The sequence below is a fragment of the Cottoperca gobio genome, chromosome 10 (assembly GCF_900634415.1).
Source record: "Cottoperca gobio chromosome 10, fCotGob3.1, whole genome shotgun sequence".
NCBI lineage: Eukaryota > Metazoa > Chordata > Actinopteri > Perciformes > Bovichtidae > Cottoperca > Cottoperca gobio.
This window is the reverse complement of record NC_041364.1, coordinates 19,886,377-19,913,228: the sequence shown is the minus strand read 5'-3', so window position 1 is coordinate 19,913,228 and position 26,852 is coordinate 19,886,377. Positions and strand designations below refer to the sequence as shown.

General features: G+C 44.2%; 1 protein-coding gene across 2 annotated transcripts in view; it reads right to left on the bottom strand.

The window, feature by feature from the left end:
* The window catches only part of gpc3 (glypican 3), a 115,190-nt gene that overhangs the window by 6,640 nt on the left and 81,698 nt on the right, over window positions 1–26,852 (bottom strand). For both annotated transcript variants that reach the window (XM_029442000.1, XM_029442001.1), the window contains exon 7: window positions 14,511–14,697. In XM_029442000.1, coding sequence (XP_029297860.1) covers window positions 14,511–14,697 — 187 coding nt within the window. The remainder of the gene's footprint in view (window positions 1–14,510; window positions 14,698–26,852) is intronic.

The following is a 26,852-nucleotide window of genomic DNA, read 5'->3' as shown; positions in this document are numbered from 1 at the left end:
TCTCAGGCTCTGCTCTCTCCCTGCTTGAATCCTACCTAAAGGACTGCACCTACAGGGTAACTTGGAGAGGGGCTCTGTCAACTCACCACCGGGGTACCTCAGGGCTCCGTCCTGGGGCCTCTCATCTTTTCACTGTACACCAACTCAATTGGCTCTGTCATTCATTCTCACGGTTTCTCCTACTACAGCTACGCTGATGACACTCAACTGATTCTGTCTTTTCCCAGATCTGAAACCCAGGTGGAGGCACGGATCTCGGCTTGTCTGGCTGATATCTCTCGGTGGATGGCCGCACATCACTTGAAACTCAACATTGACAAGACCGAGATTCTTTTCCTTCCAGGTAAGGGCTCTCCCATCCAAGATCGTATCATCAACATCGGCACCTCTGTTGTTTCTTCGACTCCGACTGCAAGGAATCTGGGTGTGACGCTGGACAACCAACTGTCCTTCGGTCCCAACATCGCTGCAACAACCCGCTCCTGCAGATGCACTCTGTACAACATCAGGAGGATACGTCACCTACTGACTCAGAAGGCGACACAGGTTCTTGTTCAGGCTCTAGTCATCTCACGCCTTGACTACTGCAACTCCCTCCTCGCTGGAATGCCTGCATGTGCCATTCGACCTCTACAGCTGATCCAGAATGCAGCAGCCCGACTGGTCTTCAATCTACCCAAGTTCTCCCACACTACACCGCTGCTCCGCTCCCTTCACTGGCTACCAGTGGCGGCCCGAATCTGCTTCAAGACTCTGGTGCTGGCCTACCATGCTGTGAATGGATCAGCCCCTTCCTACATCCAGGCCATGGTCGAACCATACACCCCAGTGCGTTCACTTCGCTCTGCGTCGACCAATCGGCTCGCCACTCCTTCACTGCGAGTGGGACCCAGATTACCCTCAAACAAAACCTGCCTGTTTGCTATCCTGGCTCCAAAATGGTGGAACGACCTCCCCATTGATGTCAGGACAGCAGACAGTCTTCACACCTTCCATCGCAGACTGAAAACTCACCTGTTTCGACTGCACCTCGGCGAATGAAGAAAACTAAATAACTGTACTTTGTATGTTGCACTTATATTGGTTTGGCTTATTTAAAACTAATAGTTGAATTTGTATTCTACTGTTTCTGTATGTTGCACTTCAAACTGGCTTATTATATATATTATATATAAGACAGTGTTCACTTAAACGATTGTACCTATTTGAAGCTATTGTACTTACAAGATTCTTGCTATTCGGAGTTGTATCCCTATGATTGTTTGAACTTTTTGTACGTCGCTTTGGACAAAAGCGTCAGCTAAATGAACTGTAATGTAATGTAATAATGTAATGTAATACATTGAACTCTAAACTGTTCTGTAAAGCTCTACTTAAAAATGTATAACATTCGCTTGAACATACAACAAAAACTTTGCAGAGAATATACCTCCAAAGTTTTGCCGCAACACTGTCAGGACACATTGAACTCAATCCCTAGTTACTTTTTCCCCACTGTGTCGTTAATCATATATACGGTGTTGCATGACTGTGGGGAGGTTCTCTGGCACTGTGAGAAAATATTTAAATGACTTTAGGGACGCTGTGGAGAAAACTACACGGCTCCTGCTCTGTATACCACAGGTGATTTCATCCACTGCAACCAGCCTATCATCCTTAACTTTCACCTGTCCCTCCACCACTACTGTAAAGATGCCCTCAAGCAAGGTACTTAACTTATTTTTTGTAATGAGGCTGTTCAGTTATCAGCAGACTGGGGGCTGGGGGCTGAAACGCCCAGGTGTCAGTTTCTCTTTGTGTAGAAATGGCCATAAAAAAGTCTTGGTTAGATGAATAAAAGTTTTAAAAAACTCTTTGAATCCTGCATCACTCCTCAGTCGCTCCTGTATTTCACTGCTTTCCTCCCTTCTTCTCCATCTGTTCTGTACACTGCAGTGACTTCATGGTCACCTGCTGCTCTGCTCCTACTTACTGCCGTCTTACTGCTCTGGATCCGCAGCTGTTCTCCTGCTGACGCTGAGCAGAGCTCTTCCTCTGTGTGGGTGTGTGTGTGTGTGTGTGTGTGTGTGTGTGTGTGTGTGTGTGTGTGTGTGTGTGTGTGTGTGTGTGTGTGTGTGACATATTTGGTGCTGCTTTGTCTGGCAGAAAGCTGCGAGGGAGACTGAAATAAGAAGGCTGAGTTACGAGAGAGGGCAGGAGGATATCAGTAATAAAGCAGCTCTATGGGCAGGAATGCCAACTATGAGCTGAGCTGTCCCCTGTCAAGCCAGATGCAGAGCACACACACACGCACACGCACTCACGCACACACGCGCACACACACACACACACACTGATGCATTTCTGACATACCTCTTGGTGGCTGTGCGCACATACACTCATTTTATGTCACACACTGTCACATCTGAGCTCTTAAAATAACAGATAGCTCTAGATTGAATTAGCTGTCTCATCTGATCTGAGTACTGCTCTCCCTTGGTGGGAGTGATCCAGTGGGAGGAAGTGGCTGATCTGAAGCTGTGGGATCAGAGGGAACAGCCAGGAGTCCGACTAAGCCAAAGCTTTGGCCCGCTCTCCTTGAGTAGAAAAACAGAGAGAGGGGCCCTTCCTCCTGAGTCCCTGGTGCCCACAGGCCCTGACGCTGCCAGACACCGTCTTAAACAGAGGAAGGAGGCAAATAAATAAAGCTTGAAAGCTCCAAACGGCATCTCCTGTGAATTTCTTTGCCGTGACGACATCATTTGAACAGCAGCCAGCAGACAATTAACTTTTTTTCTCCTCCTGTGTCCTCTGACATGGCAGTGGGCAGACATTCTACGGGGCTCTGAAAGAACGATTTGTCACTGTCGACAGCGGCGCACTGTACTGCCGAGCCAATTAAGCTCAAGGTGCAATTCGATACAGCTTTTATATACACTGTGGATAAGAGGGAGGGCGGGGGGCATGCGCGTCTGCATTTGTGTGTTTGTGTGCGGATGATTGAGTGGGGTGTGTGCGCCCGTCCCTGTGTGTGTTTGTGAAAAAGCCGGAGACTAAGTGGGAGAGCATTGTGTTAGTGTGCTTTACAGCGGCAATAATGTGAATGAAAAAAATCCTTCACACCGGGGGGAAAAGGGTCTCTCTTGCTACTTTAAACACTTCGACATGAGCAGCACCACAGAGGGGCCTTGTTCTGCAGGCTTTAAAAACAACCCAACAGGGACTGAACACTATGCAAACTTAGATCCCCTACACTCCTACATGGGCCCGGGACTAATAATATCCTCGTATCATTAGTGATGTAGTGATGAACACCTGTGCCTGTTCTGCAAAGTAGAGACAGAGTGAGAATGAAGGAGAGGAAAGCAGACAAACAGAAGTAGCTTCTTTTTCTTTTTCTCTTTTCCTATTTGGGGCTTTTTAAAGGAGGAGCCAGGACAGTGGACAGGCAGAGACGATTAGGCACATAGATGGATAACGCCTGGTTAAAAATAGAGCCACAATCCCGACTGTGATTAATGTGACCAATGTGGGCCTTTGTGGCTTTCAGTGGAGCAGAGCCCTCCTCCTGCCTTCCATTTTGAGACTATCACTCCTAAAAGGACGCCACCTTGCTAGCGTTCCCCTGCTAGCTTTGCTGTGGCCTCATGAGCTCGAGTTACGACCCAGGGGAGAGGTCAACAGTCCACCCATTGATTTGTTACACTGAGGCTCCAAACTAAGAATGAGCAGGTAGGTCAGTCACATGCAAGTCGTCAGACTGGGGACGGGCGATAATTTCTCATCTTTCAATGGACATTTATGGTGATGAAATTATACATCAAGATATCATGATACATGATTACGTATCGCATAATAACTCAAATTTCTTTGAAAATCTGACCAAACGATTAAACTATTGTCTTATTAGTTTAGTGTGTAGTTATGCGCATGCATGTAAACAAAGTCAGAGTATAGCTGGAAATAGTTTTCTTTTGTTTTCTCTCTATAATGTCACTTGGAACTGTTGTACAAATGTTCTTAATTAAATGAGAAAATTCTGTCATTTGTCAAGTATTTAATAGCACAGGAGTATACGAAAATAAGCTTTACAATGTGGTTAGAATATTTATTTATTGAATTACCAGATAGCATCCATTATCGTGATATATATCGTTATCGAGATATGAAATGACCTATATTGTGATAGATGATTTTGGCAATACTGCGTTGCCCTAATTCAGACTTTAACTTTATGTTTTCTTTAGCGACCATTCCTCACGAGAACAGACAAATAAATCCAGACTGTGGTTTTCAGGGGCAGCGGATGTTTATTTGGATCCCTCTGACAGGTCAAACAGTGGCTGGAGTGTGTGCATGCATGTTATATATATATGTGTGTGTGTGTGTGTGTGTGTGTGTGTGTGTGTGTGTGTGTGTGTGTGTGTGTGTGTGTGTGTGTGTGTGTGTGTGTGTGTGTGTGTGTGTTTGTATAGAGGAGAACAGGGGAAAGAGAGGGTGGGGTGAGAGTCTGGAGTTTTGTTTTCAGCAGTTTTCTGGGCCTGAGGCTCGTCGTTTACAGTTTGCAGTTGTCACAACAAGCAAACTATGTAGTAGAAATTGCAACAGTGAGTGGAAAGCCACATTTCCCAGCAAACCACGAGTACAGGTGATGATTACATGATATAGAAAAGCACAGGAAACGTTTAATTTGTGGTGTCTCTGTCTCTATGTTACTTACACGCAGCCAAACTGCTTTTAGGAGTAGGTGCACATCGGTAGCCGGTTGACACATTATTCTAACCCCTCTGGCGAGTGTGTACCTTCATGGTCCAGTACAGTTTATTCAGTACATATGTGCTCTGCACAAAGGCCTTTTTTTGGTCAGATAAGTATGTGGAATGTTAAGTCTCCAAACACAGGTGCTTCTTATGAAACACGAGAGAGGGTTTAGATTGCCGCTACATTGGCAGACGATTTGTGCACATAACACACCTAAGCTGGTCAAATTTGATCTAGGTTTTAAAGATTCGACAGCTTAAAAGATATTATGGTTTCCGAGGTAAAGCAAATATTTTATCACTCGTCTCATCTTTGCAGAGCAAACCATTCCCTTAAATATTACACTCAGCAAATTCAGAACTGGAGGGGCTGGTGCGTGCGTGTGTGTGTGTGTGTGTGTGTGTGTGTGTGTGTGTGTGTGTGTGTGTGTGTGTGTGTGTGTGTGTGTGTGTGTGTGTGTGTGCATGTGTGTGCGCGTGCATGTGTGCAATCTTTTGTAAGGAGCCTCCGTTACAAAGATGGCTCTGTGAAAACATGATAGGAGCTGCTGGATTGATTGATGGAGTCTTATCATGTAGAGGGTAACAGATACAGAACTGACCTGTGATTATTGGCTTATTGGTCACATTCTGTAAGTTCTGGGACTTGGTCAGGGCTGTTTGTCCAAGGACATTGCTGATTAAGAGCAGAGAAGGAACAGAAGGAGCGGTGCAGGATGCTTCTGTCCATGGGCTGGCGGGAATGTGACCGTCTGCATCCACACCCACAGGCCGACCACAGGGGCGCTCGGAGAGGCTGGGAATGTCGGGCCAAGACAAACGGGACGCCCAGAGGAGGCCCTGCCCCGGGCCTTTCCAACAGCACTGCTCTCTGAGCTGCTCTGGCCTCCCAACCTCCACAACACTTACTGTTATTGTAGGCTGAGGGACCCTCCCACACAGACGGCAACAGAGTAAGACAGGGAGACGTGATGCCAAGGAGGACTGAGGACACAAACAGACTAAAGGAGTTCTAAAAAGTTTAAAAGGAAAAGTGAATTAAATGATTAAATGGCGTTAGGAGACTAAAGGAAGTTTGGCAAAACAGGAAACAGAATGAGAACATTGAAGTGGGTAAAGAAAAGAAACAAATGGTGTGGCGAGTCGAAATCTAAGAGACTCCAAAGTGAGTACTGAATGTGTGGGTTCGCTCTGATAACAAAGGAATAACCCAGCTGTCAAACGGGGGAAACCAACCATCTCAGACACTTTCTAAATTGTGGCTTTGTGGGAAAAACGCAAGTCAACACCTATCAATTAACATGGTCAGTGACCAGCATGCTGCACCCATTGGACTCTTCCTGCGTCATCCAAATTAGATTTACTCCGAAGTACTTACACCTCCAATGACAGCTAATATGATCACAGAACGAAGAAAGAGAAGGAGCTTAAAGAGAAATAAAAGCTCGAAAGAGAGACATACATTATAGCGCCGGTTCTGTGAGGGTGGAAAGTGTGTGAGCGAGTGAGAGGGGTAAGAACCATAACAAATCAAACATACAAAGAGTTGATTCTGAGCTGAGGGGCAAGGGGCTCGTTCAGGGTGGGGAGCTCCGCTGCGTACAGAGAAGGCCTGTAACCTCTGGCAGCTCTGAGGTCGGTGCTGACGGAGGGTCAAGAGGTTGGCAGGGAGCGCCGGTTAGGGGTGTTTCTGGAGAGATGGAACAATGGTGGTTCTTATCAGTGTGTGAGAGAGAGAGATAAAGACTGACTTGGAGAGAGAGGCAGGAGAGGTTGTGCACGGAGCCGAGCTGATGACCGGTGGGTCAGCGTTTGAGTTTGGCCTGGGGAACGTTGTGGTCAGGGAGCCTCTGAGGAACACATTCTTCGGATACTATCTTTATCGTGTAATAATGAGGGAAGCTGACATCCCACACAGATCTGTTTACATTCTCCTCCTGGATCAGTCCGGTGCAGGAAATGTGGCTGGCAGAATGAGACGTGTGTTTGTTGTGCAAATGACCCTGCCAACAAACATGCAGGATTCTGCCTACATTCCTGTCATGGAGAGGCAGACTAGAAATACAGCCAAGAGTGACAATTTGGCCGCTCTGACTGTACACACAGAGAGCTCCTGTCGAGCACTTTCACTATCTTTCTGAGCCCTTTTTAGTGGTTGGCCTGTGGTTTCCTCCAGCAGCTCACAGTGAATTGAGAGCAGGACTCCTGCAATGTTCGCTGCATCGTTGAGTTACTTTCAAGAATGGGCTGAAAAAACAGAGTGAGAGCAGGCCACGGGGAGAACAGTATGGATGGAGGGAGAATTTAGGAGCCGCAGGTGAAAGTAGAGGGTTAACATGTAAAATACAAACCACCCAAACCCTCAACCAGGCTTTTAAAGACATTCCCACAAAATGGCTGCTGTGTGTTACTGCGGCGGCGAGCAGCGGAGCAGCAGGCCTCGAGAATGGTCCCGCTGTGTGCAGAGTGTTTGTGGACTGTGGCTGAGCTGATGGACATGACCCAGGAACGGGCCTGGAATCAATTTAGTGTGTCCAAAAAGTGCCTGTGAATGTAAATAAAGCTCTTGAGCAAACAAACGCTTTTCCGAGAGGCACACACAAACACAGAAAAATGCATAGGCCTACAAAATGAATTAAACGCTGGTGCCCCCCCTCGTGTAGATGATGAGAACCCAGTCGGCTCTGTGCACTTGTATCCACAGAAATTAAAACCAGGGCTCTTCTTCCTGCTTTCTGGCTAATCTTAAGGGTTTTATCCCTGGATTGATTTGAGAAAGCTCCATGGCGGAAGACCAACAAGGGCCCAATAAGAGGGTAACTTCATCCTCGTGTTTCTCGCCTCCCTTTTTCCCCCTCTCCTCTCCCATCTTCTCCTCCACTGCCACCACACTCAGACCCATAACTGGGGACACACAGGGCCTTGTGGCTGGCTCCAGTAAGAACGAGAGTGAGAGACTGCAGCTCTTACTAGCCAAGCCTGTTTACACAGATGGTGGCAAGCTTCATTATTTTTGTGAGGGGCGTGGAGGAGGTGGGGAAGGAGGAGGATTGGCTGAATTTACAGAGGTTGTTTATAAGCTCAAGGAGGGACGGAGGTAGAGAACATTCGGTCTTCCAGTGTGTTACACATTATCAGGCTCTCCACCAGCACCACTCGTCAACCTTTCAACACCTCTTCTAGCCCACGGTTTTTAAGTTTTCGTCAATGTAAAGACCTCTCTAGAAATATTATATATGCATTTTGGAAAACAGTTCATCGTTCATCATCTAAAGGATAAACAGATTTCAGTTGGCTAAAAAATGTTAATTTTTTCAGCCAAGGATGAGAGCAGTTGGCACTTTTTCCAAATCTCTTTTTGGAATGAATGATTTTGATTTGCAGTTATGCTTCAGATCGCCTTAAACTGAGCAACAACATCTGTTCTTTTATCTTTGTCGCCTCCATTTCTCTGGAAAAAAATCAATCTTAATTACACCGTTTCACTGCTTGCAGAAATCAATATATGTTATTATCACAACCAAAGCTTTTCATTGTTGGACGTATCTAAAATAATTTGATTGATAAGTTATGCTTCTGGTTGGTCATTTCAATTGGCATAAAATAACAAAACTAAGAGTCTCCAAAAACACTGACGTCTCTGTGGGGCTGTAGTCAGGCACAGCGGTGTAACGACATAGTAGATGTGTCAACATTTTAGATGAAAATGTAACAGTGTTCCCTTGTTGGGGTGTTGGGGAGCAGTTTGCATAGTGATTCAACTAGTTAAATTACTTTTTTGGACCATAAAAGGAAATAAATTGTTTACCATTGCTTCTCTATTGTAATTACACCCCTTTGATTCTGCTCAATAGATCACATACACATTGTAGTTTGAACTACTTGTTCTAAGTAGCTGTAGGAACCAAACTGGGTTTCCCCAGAGCGGCTCGCCAAGCTTTAATTGGTGGCTCTCGTGGCAGTGGGCTAAATAAAGGGCTGATAGATATGATTATTCAGTCAATACAGATATTTCATAAAAACACTCAAAACAAGCAGAGCTATTACATATAACCCAATACAACACAGTGTCTGCTCAATTAGCCTACAAATAATACAAATAATAGATAATAATAATTGAATATAATAATTGATAAAAGATGCAAATATAGACCAGAAACAAGATATTTAAACTTGCTCGGCCGACACTGACTCACTGCAGAGTTGCCAGTTTTGGCGGTCTATCAGCGCTACAATGGTGAATGTGCTCTTGGACGGGTAGATACATGGTGGGCTAGTATAGAAATAAATAAACTTAAGCTCATTAAAAATATGTTAACATAAGCATGCTTATGAATATGGACATTTGCTAAAAAATTGTTTATATCGCTAAATTTGAACATTTAAATTGGAGGATACTACGACCAACCTGACACTTCATACCTGCGTTAGCTTGGCTCCGGTCGACTCGTTTCACCATTACATGCTAGTTAGCACGTGTTTCTACAGATGTAAAATGGATCGATTTCTTATTAAAAATAATAGTTGCACACCTGTTGGACAGAAACAAAGCGTGACAAACGAGGAACATTAAGATTCGTCTTTGGAGCATCAAACCACAGCGGAGTCGAGCGGAAGATGCTGGAGATGTGGTTTGTGGACAGACAACAGCTGCTCCTGTTAAAAAAAGAAAGGTCCGAGCCATACAAGACGAGTAAAGGACGTTTCAAGAAAAGTGGACAGAGGAGTTTATATTTGTCCTCCACGAGTCGAACCCTTCGTGCTTAATGTGCAAACAAACCGGCTCTGGTTTCAAGCATTTCATTTGGAGCCGCATTTCCAAACAACGCATCCAAAATTTAACCTGGAAGAGAAATTAGTAAAAACACACATACACGTACACAGGACAACTAATACAGATGAACGATTAACTGAGACATCTTTTGAGATCGCATGGATTTTGGCTCGGACAAAGAAATCTTCTCAGACTCAAGAATTGTGAAAGAGATTCAGCAGAAATATTGTTTGCAGAGTTTGACAACATCATCCCAGTATTAAGCTAATCCTTATTTAATGTATTGGTTGGTTGCATTGCATATTGTATGTTCTGGGTGCGATGACAGATTAATAAGCAGACATACTTTTCATGACTGGATGTAGCTTTTCATACTTTGCGGTAAAAGTGGCTCTCCTATTGACTTTGTCCTATCAATGTGGCTCTCACGTAAAAAATAGTGACGACCACTGCTCTGGAGGGTAGTTTTGCAGTAGTTCATCTTCTTCTAGTGTGAAATAATTGCTAGCTTGCAAAGCTTTGCTTTCAAAGCAGCTTCCCCAACACTGCCCCTTTTATTAACTCTGCAAAGAGGAGGTTATGTTTTTGGTTCTGTTTGTTTGCCTGTTTGTTAACAGGATTACGGGAAAGCTACTGGCCCGATTTCCATGAAACATGGGGTAGCATGGTCCAAGAAAGAACCCATTATATTTTGCAGCAAATCAGAATCAACTACTAGTTTTCCCTTATGGAAACGGCCTTAGCTCTCAGTGTGCCCTACTAATTCTATATACTTTGGTAGATGATTTAGTCCTGATGGAGGTACACCTCAAACAGTAATACTTTGGTTAAATCTGCATTTTTCTGTTCCTCTGTAATATCATTTTCTCAGGCCATGTGGGCACCCAGATTCCTCCTCTACCTTAACACCTGCACTCCTCCTCACACATCTGCATCGCCTGAGCCCGTTTCCTTCAGTCTCACGCTAACCTGTGGAACACGGGCCCTCTACCTGGCAACCACATGTGGACAACTCTAAAACAACACGCACATATATGAGTGTAGTGGCTCAGATAATCAGCTTTACGAAACTATATGGAGCTTAATGGAGGAGGAAATAGTTTACATGGTGGATGCATCCAGAGCTGCCAGAGCAAATGTCAACAGTGTCTGGATTATGGCTTTTTTGATGAAGACATGTGGCAAACACTATTGCAGAGGACCGGCGCCGTGTGACTCACCTATCAGGTGCCGGGGGTCAGGGGTCACAGCTGCAGTTAATTAACATACCAGCTTCTCGTATTGGCAGCACGTACGGCTGTCAATTCGACCCACATTCAGAGTAAAGAATGTTTAGGTTTCCCAGTGTATCAACCTTTAGACTTATCAAAGGTGTTTTTGTCTCTTTCTGTACTTTCCCCGCATTCTTTCATCACGTTCTTCTTTCTTTTACTCGCTCCTTTGTTCCACCCACAAAATTTGTAGCAGACCTGAAAGATGAGCCCAGCCCAGCCTCTCATCGTAAGCCGCATGTTTCACATTACAGGAATATTTCCACTTTGTATTTTGCTAACCCCTGGCACTGATAAAATGCTCAAGAGCTTCAGAAAGTACAGCTTTCCTTCGGGGTGCTTACAGTGACCGAATGTCTGAGTGCAGAAACATAACAAGAGGCCTATTCACGCGGCTCCTGCTGAGCATGGTGAGGTACAGCACACAGCAGAAGGCCCGTTCAGTCCAGCTCAGCAGGAAAACACACAAGGCAGAGCTCTGGGCTGCTGGGCCGTGGCAGAGCCCACCAACTGTTGGCTTTCAGACTACTGAATGTTTCCAAACTCAATGAAAACCCCATTTGAACTACTTATTTAGTCTAGCAGTTAGCGTTAGACTCCTAAATAGCCATCTTTATAAGTGGTTTAGAATAGAGTGGTCAACTCCTGTTATAAAAAAACATTTCTGTGGAGTATTCCCATGTTTCTGTCATTTTGTTTCTACTAACTTGAGTCAAGAAACATTACCCTGAGAAAAGTGAAATGATTTATGTTTCCACTTATTTTATAACACTTCCAGCGCTGAAACTCATCTAAAAGGAAAATTAAACTTACTGATGGGATTCCACTTTCACACAGAGAGCATTTTAAGACTTTGTACAGCAAATTACTCAGTATTCTGGAAATACTACTGTACACATTTGAAGTGACAGTGGACAGTGAAGTTGGCATGAGGGAAAGAAGAGATGCATTTGGGAAGATTTTATGAAGGTTCTTTGTTTCCTACAGAGACCAGGTGTGCATGAAAGCATAGAAACAGGTGGGCCCTCATCATGAGTGAAAGATGGTCATACGGTACCACAGATTACAGGATTAAAGAAAAAGACCTACACACAGACAAACACACACACATTACTGTATGTGCGCTAACATACACATTTTCGGATTATACTGGCAAACAAAAGTATTTTTTATGATTTCTTTGGTCTGAATGCAACAGGTATTTTCTGATTATGTTACTATTTAATCTATAAAGACCTTTATTCACACTCCTGAAAATGTTTGCATCCCCAAAGGCAAAGTAAAACAAATACACTTTAAATGAGACTGTGACTTTTGAAAGAAACATCAATTACTCACCCCGTGTTACCTTGAGTTCTTGAAGAAAACTTTGTTTTTCTCACATGACTCCACAGTGAACAAAAAATCCAAAAACTAAGAAAAGTTTTGATGTATTGAAGTAAATGGGGGCCGCGTTTAACAACAGCAAAACTGTATCAAAACATCCGTCTACAAACTCTCACACAACTCGTGCGGTATAATCCAAGCCTCATTTATCCGGTCGTACCCCACAATCACAAGCATTTTCACTAAAACCTTACTATTTAAAACACTTACACATAAACAGTCTCACTCTTAAGCAGACTCACATGGAGGAGTACTGCATGAGTTGTGTGAGAGCTTGTAGACAGATGTTTAATCTGGTTTTGCTGCTGTTAAACGCGGCCCCCATTTACTTCAATTCATCAAGATTTTCAGTTTTTTGATTCTTCGTTCACCGAGTCATGCGAGAAAAACAACGTTTTCTTCACTAATTCAAGGTAACACGGTGAGTAATGGATATACAAACGGTCACTATTGCGGATGAAGAACTCCTTCAACAATGTGCATATAGCAGATATAAGTGACTGACGACAAATCATTTAATCATCAGTGTCTTACCATGTGTGGTTTATTCACATGTGTTAAGTTGTAATTGATTAAAGAGGGTGATGGTGTTCTGCAAGAACGATTGTTAAAACACCACAATACTGCAGATCTTCTGTCGCCTCAAATGATTAGGAAATGAAAGCGGTCCATATCAACCAGCTTTTACATTTGACTTATATGACTAATTAAATTGATTGACCAGTTGAATGAACTGACAGCAGAGAGGTCAGTGAGTGATCTGTCTGGTGTGTGAGCTGTAACAGTTCAGTGCCTGGCTGTTAGTCTGGCTTTGGAGGGGTGAGGGTGGTGTGTGTGTGTGTGGGGGGGGGGGGGGGTCCCTGTCCTGGAATAGCTCCCCTGGCCTGGAATGCTCTGGGGAATGTGCTGCGTGCGGTTTGATTGGTCAGGAAGGGAAGTGTGTGCATCTGTGTGTGTGTGTGTGTGTGTGTGTGTGTGTGTGTGTGTGTGTGTGTGTGTGTGTGTGTGTGTGTGTGTGTTGTGGCTGAACAGCATTAGTGATCAGAAGGTTATGGAATCTGTGTAGAGACAAAGCGAGGACAGATCAATCACTATGCACGTTTAGGACATCCTCTATGTGCTCAGCAGGTTGACAGCCGGGCTGTGTGGGGGTCTCATCCCTGCCTCTGTCCTGTCTGCACCTTGTTGTTGTGGCTTCTGTCACCTTTCCCCTGCCTCTGGTGTGTATGTGTGTGCACTACGCCGTCGCTCCACTTCAGGCTTTGTGAAACCAGATCTGCCTCGTCCATCTCGGAGCAGCAGAGCACAGACAGGCAGCCCATTAGGCCTCATGCTCTGCAGGTTGGCCTTTGAACCCCAGTCCCCTGTTTGACCAAAATGGGTTGAGCGACTGTGCTAGGTCAGCGTTTTTCTGGGTCATCACAGGCTATCAGCAGCTATCTGTGTATCTGCCAATCAGCAGTGTCTCTCCAAGGTCTGCAAACATTACTGGCTCATGTACAAACAGGTAGATATGTGCCTGCATGCTCACTCACACACACAGTATAGATGGAGGACTATAAAGGGTGCTTAGATTTCCCACTGTGTCAAGCTTCAGACATTATAATGACTCTGTGTATCGGGGCAGAACTGTACTAGTCAGGCTAACAGGAGCGTGTAAGAGAGGGCATCAGACTCTCACAGCCCAGCCTGCTGGAAGTGATGGCCCTGCAGGATTCCTGCGTTAACCCCGGGTTGCTCTCGCTCCCTGCCCGGCGAACCCAAATCTCTGCCACAACATCCCCGACAGGAGGACTACTCCCTCTGCCGTGTTTGCTCAGCTGCGCTGGCTTTGTGTCGGTGTATCGAACCCCCTTGTTCCAGCTCCCTCGCTGTTTTCTCCCTCTTCTTCTGTTTGGTTTCTTTTCTTCCAGCAGTTTGTAGCTTCATTTGTTCTTTGTTTGGCTTTCGGAGAGCACGTCTGACGTTTCCAGGGGATTGACGGTGGGGAGGTCAGGAAGTCGAGGTGAGGCGGCTACCTGAGGAAGTCTCACGTCTTCTGCCGCATAGTGTCACAGTGGTGTCAACATGTACAGTAGTCGTGTAAACACCTCTCTGCTGTGCCCGCTCGCTCTGGCTCACTGCAGCCAGACCTATTTATGCTCTGACCGGTTTTAAAGAAAAGAGCTCCAATTGAGTTTGCAGGCTTAATAACTTAATAGCTTGTGCCCATCATTTTTTCACAGCCCGTCTCATAAATGCAATTTAAAGTTATCAATGTGGATGCAGCATCTCATTAGAAACCACACAATTTGCTGTTAAAGTCAATTTTGAGATCCAGTTTGAATACGTGTGCCTAACCTGCAAAGATGCGTAACCGTTTACGTCTCGGTGGCGGCCCCAGCCCTGACACTCCAGTGCACTCGTCTTCATCGTCACAGTCTCCGCTCTCGAATCCCTCTTCCCCCTCATCGTTCCACCCGTCCCCTCCACCTGCCCGCGACCGGGCTCTCCAGCGCTTTTCAGACACCGTTACCAGCCGCAGCAACTGTGGGACAAACAGGAAGAGGTTAAAGGTAATGATGTTAAAACGCACACTGCCCTCGCCCTCTTCATGAATCATTCTGTGGCCGGAATGTGCCGGTGCATTAATGGTTTAACAGTGCTGTTAAAATAAATAAGGGGTGTCTCTTGATCTGAGCGTGTACCGTGTGATTAAAACAGCATGAGGGGAATTCCTGACAAAAGCTCAGTGAGCTCTAAAAGCGTTGGTATTTACCAAACTCTAATTATAATCACCAGGCAGGAAAACAGTTGTGTTATCTGGGCTAGTTTTGTTATTTTTGTCCAAACATGATTCATTCAAAGGGTTGTGGCGTTCGCTCCATGTAATTTACTGGTAGGAAAAGAAACAGTTGGGCAAGCAGACTGGTACGATTGTGTTGTTACTGGCATCATTGTCTTGAGTGGTTGTCTCAGGGCAACAGGGATACAATAACACCACATAACACACTCTGTCCATGTGGATACTGAAGCCTTGAGACACAGTTTTGTCCAGTTTTGCAAACCTGCACCACAGCTCAGTACCAGAAGCGAACCTTTAATATAAGTCCTGTGCTTAAACACACAGACACTCACTCAAGCACATTATAATATGAACATGGCAAAAAAAAAAGCATGTAACACAAGCTCTAAAACAAAGAAATCTGATATCATTTGCAACTGAATCTCATTCCAGTTTGGCTTCTGGGCTGTAAAAACAGTTGTTGTTCAACTCAGATACTTTTCCCACGCGATTTACAGAAGCTTATAATGTGTTTGTGCAAAACATACCAGAAGTGTTTATTGAGAACTGTGGTAAACTAATCAACAAATCGACAGAAATGTCCAAGAGCTGTAAAGCAATTTCATTAAAAATCTCCGAATTCAGCTTAAAAAGAGGGAAATAACAAACTTTATACATCCAATTACTAAAACTGAGAAGAAATGTCAACTTAAAAGACAACTTTCACATACTTTTTGTTGTGTAGCAGAAGAAACCCTATCCTGTCTGTATCCACGGGTATACAACACGTGAGTCAGCTTGCAGAAAACCTACATGGCCGCTCTCTGACCATCTTTCAGCCTCCACAACATCGCACATGATTGAGAGCCCTGCCAAGGTAACAGATGTGCTAAATTCCAGCCGCCTGCCCTCCAAGCCTCCTTTCATCTCACCACTCTGCCTCCTCCTTTGTTTTTTTATTGATTTCCTTCCTATCTGCATAAGTCAGCATGCATTTTTTGTTGTTGTTTTTAGTTGTTTTGGCTGGCTATGGGAGAAAATTGAGTTCATATGGGCCTTGTCTCAAGTCAGCTGCGACGTCTGCCTGAGATCAGAGTCTGTTTATGTGTGTGAGACAGAGAGCGGAGGTATAAAAACCCAGAGCTAATCACAGAGTTACGTCACTCGGAGGAAAAACAAGCCTGTTCCCTTCGCCTGCGTATACAAACCAGTCAATCTGGGTTTTACAAGTGACAAACGCTAAAGTTTAGAGAGGGGACACACATCGCCTTGTTCCCAGAATGGCTGCCCAACAAACCTTCATTAATTTCTCAACATTGAGGCCGTACACTCACGATGGGCACAACATTTCTAAAAGCCTGGTCACTTAGACCTAGGGATGGACAAACAGTAAGTCACAGACAGGACGGTTGATCCATAGGAACATTTTGACTTCAGTTTAAGCAAAGCGCCACCTGTTGACAGAGCAGAGCCCTCAGGTGTCACATTAAAACGTGTCCCAGGAACAAACTCTTCAACATGCTGAATGGTGGTTTAATGTACTGGACTGTTTTGTTACAGACAGATCCATGTTTGCCTGCATTTGCCGGAGACCTTCATAGATTTACTGAGGTCTTGAAATTCCTTCTCATGGTCTGTATCCTGGCAACTCAGTTGGACTTGGGGAGGGGAGGGGCGCCTCGCAAACCAATTAAAAGGCAAACAAACACTTGTAAAGCAGGGAAATAAAGATGTGGTTCAGGGTATTTTAGAACAAAACCTAAAAAAAGGTATGAGGAGTGAGGGGGAAAACATTGAGAGCAACTGTCTGCCCTGTTTAGAGCTCAGTCTGTGTGAACACTGCCATGTGTAAGTCACCACCTGCCAGCAAACACAGCAACTCCCCTCAACACATAAACAGACATGCTGTCCTCGGATTCACTGTATACTGATGTTAGAAGAAACAACTCTACAGCCATGCTAGCAGCTCTGCGAGGCTGTACTTAGGGCACAGCAGCGCTCTGAGCTAAATGCTCAAATCAGCACGCTAACGTTCTCACAATGACAATGCTAACATGCTGACGTTTAGTAGCTGTAATGTTTACAGTATTCACATTCTTAGTTTAACATTTTAGCATGTTAACAGTTGCTAAATACAAAGTACAGTTTTCTGGTTAAAGCCATTAGTTTTGCAGATATTTGGTCATAATCCAAAGCATTGGACAAATTCATATTTTGACCTGGTAATGGAGGTACATAAAATAGTCTTCGGATGGCCAAAGTGATTACAAGTCATTCTGAGGGAAACATGAATGTCTGTACCAAATGTCATAGCAATCCATGTTGAGTTATTTTAGTCTGAAACTAAATGCAGCCAACACTGCCAGGTCTACAGCCAAACAAAACACAACAGATTTAAGAGTTTTACATTGTAGAATTAAAATCCAGTTTGAGACACAAATGTGAGGGAAGTAGGATCCAGAACATACAAGCTATAAATAGCAGCAGATGAACAGCAGATGAAATAGAAATAGTTTTTTGGGAATTAAAATACGATTTTGTCTGCATAATAATAGCTGTAGCCTAAATGAGCCATAGCAGCGAGCCGTGCCCTTCTCCACAGGGGGGTGGCAGGGCAGTACCTCCCTCTGAGCCTCTCTGGCAGAGCGCTGTGGCTTCTGCCCACTGGCTGACTCCCTCTGCCACAGCTGCGGTAGCGGGGAGGAGTGGGATGTATGTTTGTGTCGAAAGTGATGCTGCACTTTTGGCATGGCTGAGCCACAGCGTGATCCGGCAAGAGCCTCCAGATTTACCACAAGAGGGAGAAACCTCAAGTCGCTCTGGGCTGGAATCTTCTGCAATTAAAAAAAAAAAAACCCAAGCAAAAGGAAGCAGGGAGGAAACAAATAAAAGATACTTTTTTTTGGAGAAATGCTCAGTATGTTTTCCATTAGGAGAGGAAATCTGGCGCTCTCCCTTTTCCCGTCTCTCTCCTCTGTGCTTCGAGAGTTGGGAGCTGACTTGGACAGGCAGCTGGACACACAGAACATGTAATCAGCATGGCTATAGGCATCCTGCAGGCCACAGGGTTCACCTCCCTTTAACACAAAAGCGCAAGTCACACCGAGGAAACACGGGCTAAAAAGCTGCACACAAAGCCTAAACATGTGGCGGATTGCTCAATGCAGGCCAGCCCAGACAGAGACACAGAAACCACAAGTCTGTCACTGCCTCCCACACATGACATGAACTCCACACAGGGTCACTGTTCAACACGACAGCTGCAACTGAGCCCTTGAGCCCAGCCACTGGTTGACCTGCGCTGATAGAAATCAACCTGCGCTCACTGATCATCAGCTGTGGTCTTTTACATGAGCTGGTAGTAAGATCCTGCTTCACATTTGACCATCAGTCACAGGAAACATCTGAAGATATGGAAATAAATACTTTTCTATAAACGTCATAACTGTTGCAGTGAATGATGTAAAGAGTGAAACAGGTAGAGGATGAGTAATGAAGACAGAAGAAAAAAAGGGTCTTGTCAGTGTGTGTGATTGGGATCAGGCCCAGTGTTATGTCCTCCTCTCCACGCACAGGACTTGTCTGGACAAGCTGCTCATGACTCGGCCCAGACGGAATCTGCTGCTGTGAATGTTTCTATCAATGCCTCAACACATCTTGTCTACAAATCTAATCTACAGACCTAAAGGCTTAGGTTCCCAAATAGAGTACTTCTTGCCACATGTTCATAGCAAAAGCCATGTTTCACCCTCAAATGTTGATGAGTTCCGTAATTGCTCTAATTTGAAGGCTTAAAATGCACACAATCCTCACATAATGTTTTTAGCATAACATAGTGATGAAAACGGCTGACCTGATGTTTGGGTTTACAATGATACAGTATGCTGTCTTAAAGCTGCTTTAATATGTTATTTCTACATTAACAATTGGTCAAATGACCATGTGAATTGTAAAATGGTTCATATTTGGTGACAAACCCACTGAAAATTGCACACAATTCTGCATTCCCCTCAACCGGCATAGCTTTTTAGTGGCCAGGTGTACATCCAAATGAACTGCAAATTGTAATTGAATTTCGAGACAATTGGCAAAAAGAAAATGCGAATGAATGCTTGTTTCCATTTCCAAACAATTATCAGGAGTTGGTTGATGGAGATAAGCAGTAAGTGGCACCAATTCTCCCGTCAGAAAACCAATATACCAGAAGAAGAGGGCCCAACAAGATGACGAATTAAGAGCCAGTCAAACCTCAAACGGTGAGAAACAATGAATAAAACTCAATGTTAATATGAAGTGTGTTCAAGTTGTTTTTCTTCTCATTTTCGGTATTTCCACTTTCTTTATGCGCATATTGAAAATGCGTATATAAACAGGTGGATGGAAATGCACATAATGTATTTTATCATCCTCACCTTTACCATTTTAGTTCTCATAGAAGGCAGCTGTGTTCAGCAAAGAAAGCTCTAAAAACGAATGTGCGCTCCCTGCGCAGCACGAAACTCAACATAGACAAAGTTAGCAACTAGCTAGTGAAAATAGTGGAGGATTAAGCAGCTAGACAGCCAGATATGTACCTCAAGGGTTGGTGGAAACTAGTCATGAACAGAGAGTGAATTCATCAGATGGTCAGAAACACAAGTTATGAGGAGTAGTTAGTATTGGCCATCATTTGACATGATCTAAGCATTTTGCTTAGATCTGAAAGAAACACACTATTGCTACAAAAACATAGGGCAAGAAACAATAGTGTTCAGACACACAGTTTGGGCAATAACTTGACTGTCCTTGTTCCTTTCTCTTCCAAATAAATTTGACTAACCCGGGGTTTTCGTTTACAACCTGTGTAAGTATCTGATTGCTTGAGTTTCTTGTCCTGTTCTTTTTAGCCATTTTGCCATTCCCAAGTCTCAGTGATTTACTTAGTGAGTACAATCTTAACACCCCCAATAGAAAATGTGGCCAAAACTAAGAAAAAGAGAACCACATTGTAATAAACTAAAGTTATCCTTTCATTTTTAAGGCGCCAGAGAAACTGGTTCTCAAGTGAGAGAAGTAATGTTTTATCGTGTGACAGGCATACTTTCAGGTATTCAGGGCTCTTGTTAAAAAATAATAAACTGCTTCATTTTACCCTGTGGCTCTAATTTTCTGATATTTATCTCAGAGCTCCTGTAAAGCCAGAAACATACTGTACAGCAGATTGTATATTTTTAGTGTAGGAGCCGATGCCCGGGACACTGTGTTAGACAAATCAAACACATGACTTTTCAGCACAGAGTATTTTTTGTGATAAATGAAGGAAATGGACTTTCCTTTCACCTAATCCCCACATGTATACTGAGCTGCTGCGCTTGGATCAAGTTTGCAGACGTGCTGTTTTGACGAGAGAGCCAGCAAAGCAGGAGAGTGGGAATGAATGAGGGACACCATGGGAGAACGACGGACAGACAGAGGAATGACAGGAGGCACTTTCCACAGGGTGAGTCATGGAAAGCTCCTCAGCACGCTGACAGGCAGAGCGGGGTTTCGGACGACACAGCCTGCCCTGCAGTCCCACCCGCTCTCATTGCTCAACTTTTATTGAATCTGAAATGTAAGAGGGGGACCTATGCACTCTCATTCTTCTCTCGGCTTCTTTCCTTCCCGTCTTGTCTTCCTCTATCTGTCCGCGGCCGAGTATGTCACGCAACGGGAGCCCAGCCTCAGACAGTTAATGCAGACAAGATTCATTTCCTGATGTTAATTCCAGTTGGAACAGAAAACACAGAGGAGAAGAAAAGAAGCTCTCCAGCCGAGTGTTAAACTGGGCGTGTGTCCACTCCACCTTTTTGACTAAGCCCATAAGGCTATTTCCAGATTTCTCCAGTGTGGACTGAAACCTGGTTGAATGTTTAAACTTTGTTGGCAGATAATCTTTGAAAAGCTAATAAACACTTTTAAAACCTGCAACATATATTTAAGATAGAAGATTAAATAAATCGTTGGCAGTTCATCTTCAGGAAGAATAAACTGTTGTGTCTTCTGTTTATTCAGACATTCTCAGTTCACATCAAGGCCGGGCATGAACACACAGGGTTACTTCTCCCTTAAATATATCTGGTATGACAACAATTTTCCAAAAAAATGTAAGCTAACCAAATGAAAATCTCGATGTATGTCTGTGAATGTGCCCGATTGTCTGCATGGGGTTTAATAGTTTAAAACATCCCATTCCTGCACAGGCCACTGGTTGCTAAATCAGATTACGCCCCTCAGACAATCTCTTTTTGTCTGCTGCTCGTCTGCTTTACACGTTATCTCCGTGGTTCCCAGAGTCATGTGTTGCTAAGAAACCCTCCATTTCGACATCAGCAGACTGTCACTGCGTGTCCCATGATACACCTAGCGGGATAAGCGTATAATAGAAGGTGGAGTGGTTCAGTGGGCTGTGGGCAGCTATTCTACTGCTGGATAGCATAGTGTGTAGCTTACAGAAACACAGAAATGCTTTGAGAGTGCTGGAAAATAGCAACGTATGATCAGAGGAACTACCCCATACTGGCAAGATATGGGTGTCTAGCAAGATGAAAAGGCAAGGAGCATGTGAGGGAATGATAAAGTCAGGAAGTGCTTACACTTTGACAGGTTCAGAGAGGAGCCTCAACTCCGCTGTGCCCCCCAGAGCACCGCCACCCCAAACAAAAGGCAGAGGAGGAACAGAGGAGATCTCTGACCCTCACAGGGAGACCCTCTGATGACCTAGCAGAAACAGGAAACAGGAAGTGTGACCCTTGACCTCGTCCGGGGGGGATCCTAACACGTGACTGTGCCCAGTGACAACAAGCCCAGGATGTGTGGATCAGATCAGAGACCGCAGCAGGAAGACTCAGCTGTTCATGTCTCTGCTCCCTGACAGCTCAACAAAAAGCTAACCATCAGCAAAGAAATATTAGAGTGAGAGGATGAAAAGCTCACACACTGTTACCTGTGTGTGTGTGTGTGTGTGTGTGTGTGTGTGTGTGTGTGTGTGTGTGTGTGTGTGTGTGTGTGTGTGTGTGTGTGTGTGGTGTGTGTGTGTGTGTGTGTGTGTGTGTGTGTGTGTGTGTGCTGGTTAGCGAGCCGGGTGCCTGGCATGTGCTACAGGGTTTTTATAAGCCGGCTGCGTGATAATTACACCCAGTGGGGTGGTAGTGGTGAGGGAGCAAAGGGGGTGGAGTGGGGGGGGAGAGGCGACCCCGGCTCGGCCCTCAGGGCTGATGGTGGGAAGGAGGAATGGGTGGCAGTGGTAGAAGGGATGGTTGGGCCTCATTAGCAGGCAGACTAATTGGGAGGAAAAGGGCCCTCACATGCTCTGTCTGACCTCCCAGCCAGCAGGGGAGAAAGCCGGGGTGGGAGAGGGGAGGTTTCTGAGAGCTGGATTCCTTAAGTTAAGGAACCATAACTCCTCATAACTCCTCAAATCCTAAACTTATCATGAAGTCAGAAGTCTCCGGAAAGCGAAAGGATAACATGCGTGTGTGGTACTCTAACATGGATATCGACTCAAACGCCCTCCAGCTCCTCAGAGGTTTACACCAGGTGTCACACTTCATTTAAAGAACCCTCATGGCTTATCCCTGCACACAAATATAGCGGCATAACAGCTCTCCTTCCTCCTCCGCTTCCAGGGCAGTTGTACTGAACGCACATAAAAACTAGGAAGGCGAGAGGACGAAGGCCCTGAGGGGGTATATTAAATAACGCTTCAAAAACCCTCAGTAAATAACATCAAACAGAAGTCAGACTCTTTGACTGGAAGGAGCATAATGGCCAGGTTAGCAAGTGTAAGTTTACAAAACAGCAGGCCTAGTCTGACACCCATGGTGTCTATTAGTCTGATAGCAAGCGCACACTGTAGGAAAAGGCCACCGCATGCTTGTCTCATCATGAAGCAGCTAACATCGTATCTCTACTGTAATTACAATACACACAGCACTGCGTTTAATCATACATTTCAAAGTGTATTTGAAGTGTTTTATTTCTTAGCCACTTGTATGTGTCACTGCTCCATATGAACTGGAAATGTATCTGCTGTAGTCATATTCCTAACTATGTGTGTATAAGATTAACTGCTGCACAGTAAAAAACTGTCCTGGCCTAAGTGTGTGTGTGAGTTATATATTAAAGAGTGTGTTCTGTATGAGCATGCACGAGGTGTCGAGCACACGCTACACAGGCTCTGGTGGCTCGGAGGAAGTGAGACTGCGTGATGGAATTTGTGGCGCTCGGGATCTGGTTTATTTTCCACCCTGGATTTCTGTTCTACCTGCAGGATTTTCCCAGGTTCTGGCTTCAATTAGACTGGGAAGCTGGAGAGGAGAGGAGGGGGATCTAGGGGGTTTAGGAGAGGGGGAGAAGTAGGGGGCTGGAGGAGGGAAGGGCGATAGAGCTGGAGTCTGTCACACACAACTCAGCACAGCTGGGGAGATGGAAAGAGGGAGAGATAGAGAATGATGGAAGGAAAGGCTAAAACATGTGAATAAGGTGCAAAAATAAAAGCTTTGGCACGCAATACGAAGATGATTGTTATATTTGTGTTTTGCCAAAAGGGATTCATAAAATTCTTCAACAAAGACGTCTTTCATATGCGTGGTGTTCACAATGTATCTCTCCAAAGAGTGTCGTATAGCCAAGAAGAGGCTGTCAGAATAATCCCAGGAGGTCTGACCCTCCAAATGGCAAACTCATCTGACAAATGAGTGGGAAACACTCTGTAATCAAAGACCAATCACATAATTGCTGTATTTTGCCACTAGCTCAACCATCTCCTGTGAGATTAGTTGTTCACAGGAGAAACCCGATACTCTGGGAAGTTAAACAGATGTTCAGAAAAACAAACTCATCTCCTCAGAACAAGAACACATCACCAAAATAATATGTTCTAATTTAAGAGCGCTGCCTCCACATATGTGTCTGCACAAGGGAACTTACTTGGCTAGTTTTTTACAAGATGGGAGAATTAATACAATGTCACAGTTACAGAGAAGTTTGTCGTACGGGCATCACAGAACATCGTCGACTTGACGTCACATCCAAAGAAAGGGTGACACTCGTAAAGCTTTAACACCAGTGTTGGGATGCTGACTTTTGAAATGTAAAAATGTAATAAGTAATGTATTCTAACTATTTTAATAACTTCATCAAAGTAGTGTAACTTATTGTGTTTGAATACTTTTCTAACAAATGTTTTAAACTGGACAATAAAGCTGAAAAGTCCTTAAAACATAAACTTAAACCAGACAGTTTCAAACTCACAACTGTACTCAACACTGATTACTGTCAAACGTTTCTTAAAGGTTCTTCAATATAACTTGACTGAGGACGGGAAGAGAGCAGCAGAATTATACATGCTACATGTAAACTCTTATATTAGGCTGTAACCCCTTTGTAATCACCAACATTTTGATTAGTTACTGTAATCTAACTACATATTCTTTCTCAGTCAGTGATTACAGTTAGATTTATTTAGAGGTTTAATGACATAACCAGTTAGTCCCACACACTGTTGAACACATATACAGGGCACAACACACAGACAGGACCTCACACAGGAATTTGTTACTCAGTGTAAGCAGGCACAGAAGAGTTCATGGCTCCTCACAGTCCTGCACTGTTTAAAGACTCCAAGTCGAGAAGCAATAACCGAAGGAGAAAGCCATTTCTCTTCATCCATTTATAGTGCACAGTTCACTTTAAACTTGGCTATGTTTCAGTTATGACATCAGCTGCTTTAGGCGTGAGAAAACGTTGTTTTATAAGCTGAGGCGACTGGCTCTGAGATTTTTTTCTTTCTTTCGGTGTTTAGTTTAGCCTCACAGAGGCACAAAGGCAAGGGTCTCCCTGCCAGACTGTCTCTGTATCTGCTGATTCTCTGATCAACACTGACAACGTGAGAAATGACACATTTCCGCTGCATAGTTGCATTTCACGGGGCCATCGTCACGGAGCACTTAGGAGTGGAGGAATGAAACATCAGGGGGATTAAAGTTGGAAGGAAGTGGATTCTTTGGAGGGGTCCCATGTTCCCCTCACTGTTGGAGAGAGTAGCGCCTATATTTTATGACATAGTCTCACACACTGGGACTGATTCGTGGTTAGAACGTGGGTTAGCACAAGCTGGAAGAACCGTTGTTTGAGCCAAAAGCAGAATAATGCTCATTGAAATGGAAAACATGTGCAGTATAAAAGAGTCATGCAGGACTTGTGAAGACCAGTATGTAAGTGACCCACGTCCCGAATGTGGAGCTGAATATATAAAGAACAATAATGTACACATTCTTCAGCCTGCAGCTGGGAACATATTGTACACCGTGCTCAGACAACCCAGACGACATCATGAGACTGGAACACTTCTTTTATTCAGCGTGGCACTCTCCTGGTCGACTTCCAGGAACATTACACATTATCTCATTGTTGGCCTGTCCTCATACACTCCGCATTTAAACAGGGCAGATGAAAGTAATTATCTGTGAGTTGTGGCCCACTCTCCTATCAGATGGTTAATTAGTCCATTTGCTTTCAGCCCTGCAACATCCAGAGCTGGTGGTCTTTCAACTGGCGGGGAGGCGGAGACCTTATAAAACAGCTTTTAACTAAACAGCATCACTTTCTCCAGTGCCTTCAGAGGTTGTTTACAACATGCCGGCTCAGAGCAGCGAGGACCATGAAACACTGCGTATAGTCAATAAACATTTAGCAGGATTATAAAGCAAGTTTAACGGCTTGACTTCTCTACTGGCAGATATGTTTTTAGTCACGCTAGCGTCGTAGATCTATGGATGGCAATGGCAGTCAGTCGCCAAGAGATTCATGTTCCCAGAGGATGAATCCTGACTGCTTGCTGATCCCCGGACTTATTCGAGTGCAGTGAGTCTAAAAAGTGGGTACTGCCAGGGGTAGTGCCTTTGTTATTTTGTTTAGGTAGTTTTACTTGCATTCAATTGATGCATAGTTTTTATAGGCATTCTGTGTTGAAATGTTTAATACATAGTCTAACAAATGGGCTCAGTGGCTGTAGACTCTTAGTCTCTTTCTTACTTTATCCGTGAATAATACAGTTGTTTCATGTTTGCACATTTCAGAACTGTATATACAAATTTAAAAGTAACATGCAAAATAACAGGAAAAGCTTACAATACAATGGAAATTGATACATAAACAAATAAAAAATAAATGAAAACCTCAAAAGTGACCACAAAGTTGAGTGAGCTCTTTCAGGCACAAGAAAACGTTAATTATGTAAACTTGACAAGGGGAGTTTTTTATTGCAGGACTATTGTATTGTATTGCATCATGTCGTAAGGCGTTCCTGTTACTTTGTATACCCCTGCATAGTGATGATTTGTAGTAAAAAATAATTGTGTAATCGGATTTCTGCACAAATGGCTTTGAGTCATAAACAGTTTTACTGCACATGAAATATGCAATCAAGCGCAGTCAATCTTTCGTCAGATGTTAATCCAGCCCATTGATGTGGAGATCTAAAGGGAAGTTGGAGTTTAAGCAGAAATGTGCTTGACTCTGCTGTACGGTCATCAGATATGGGATTAAAAGCTCCCATGTGAATAGTCAATCTGCATAAATATCAGGCGTTTATGTAAACAGAATCAAAACCCCATCAATGTCCACATATATACCACGTCATCAGTACAACATGGGAGCCAATGAGAAATTAGTATTAGGTTACTGAGAGCACCTGAACACACACATGCACAGAGAGAGAGAGAGGGTTTGACTGCGTCCATGTTTCTAACGGATTGTCTGAAGGGCTGTAAACACAATGAGCTCAGTCATTTCACCAAACTGCATTTTCTTGCAAAATCTCATGAAAAGCCTGTCAGGAAGCGATCCTCATGGTAAACAGACTGCACTGCAGCAGCTCTGCTTATAATCACATGGGT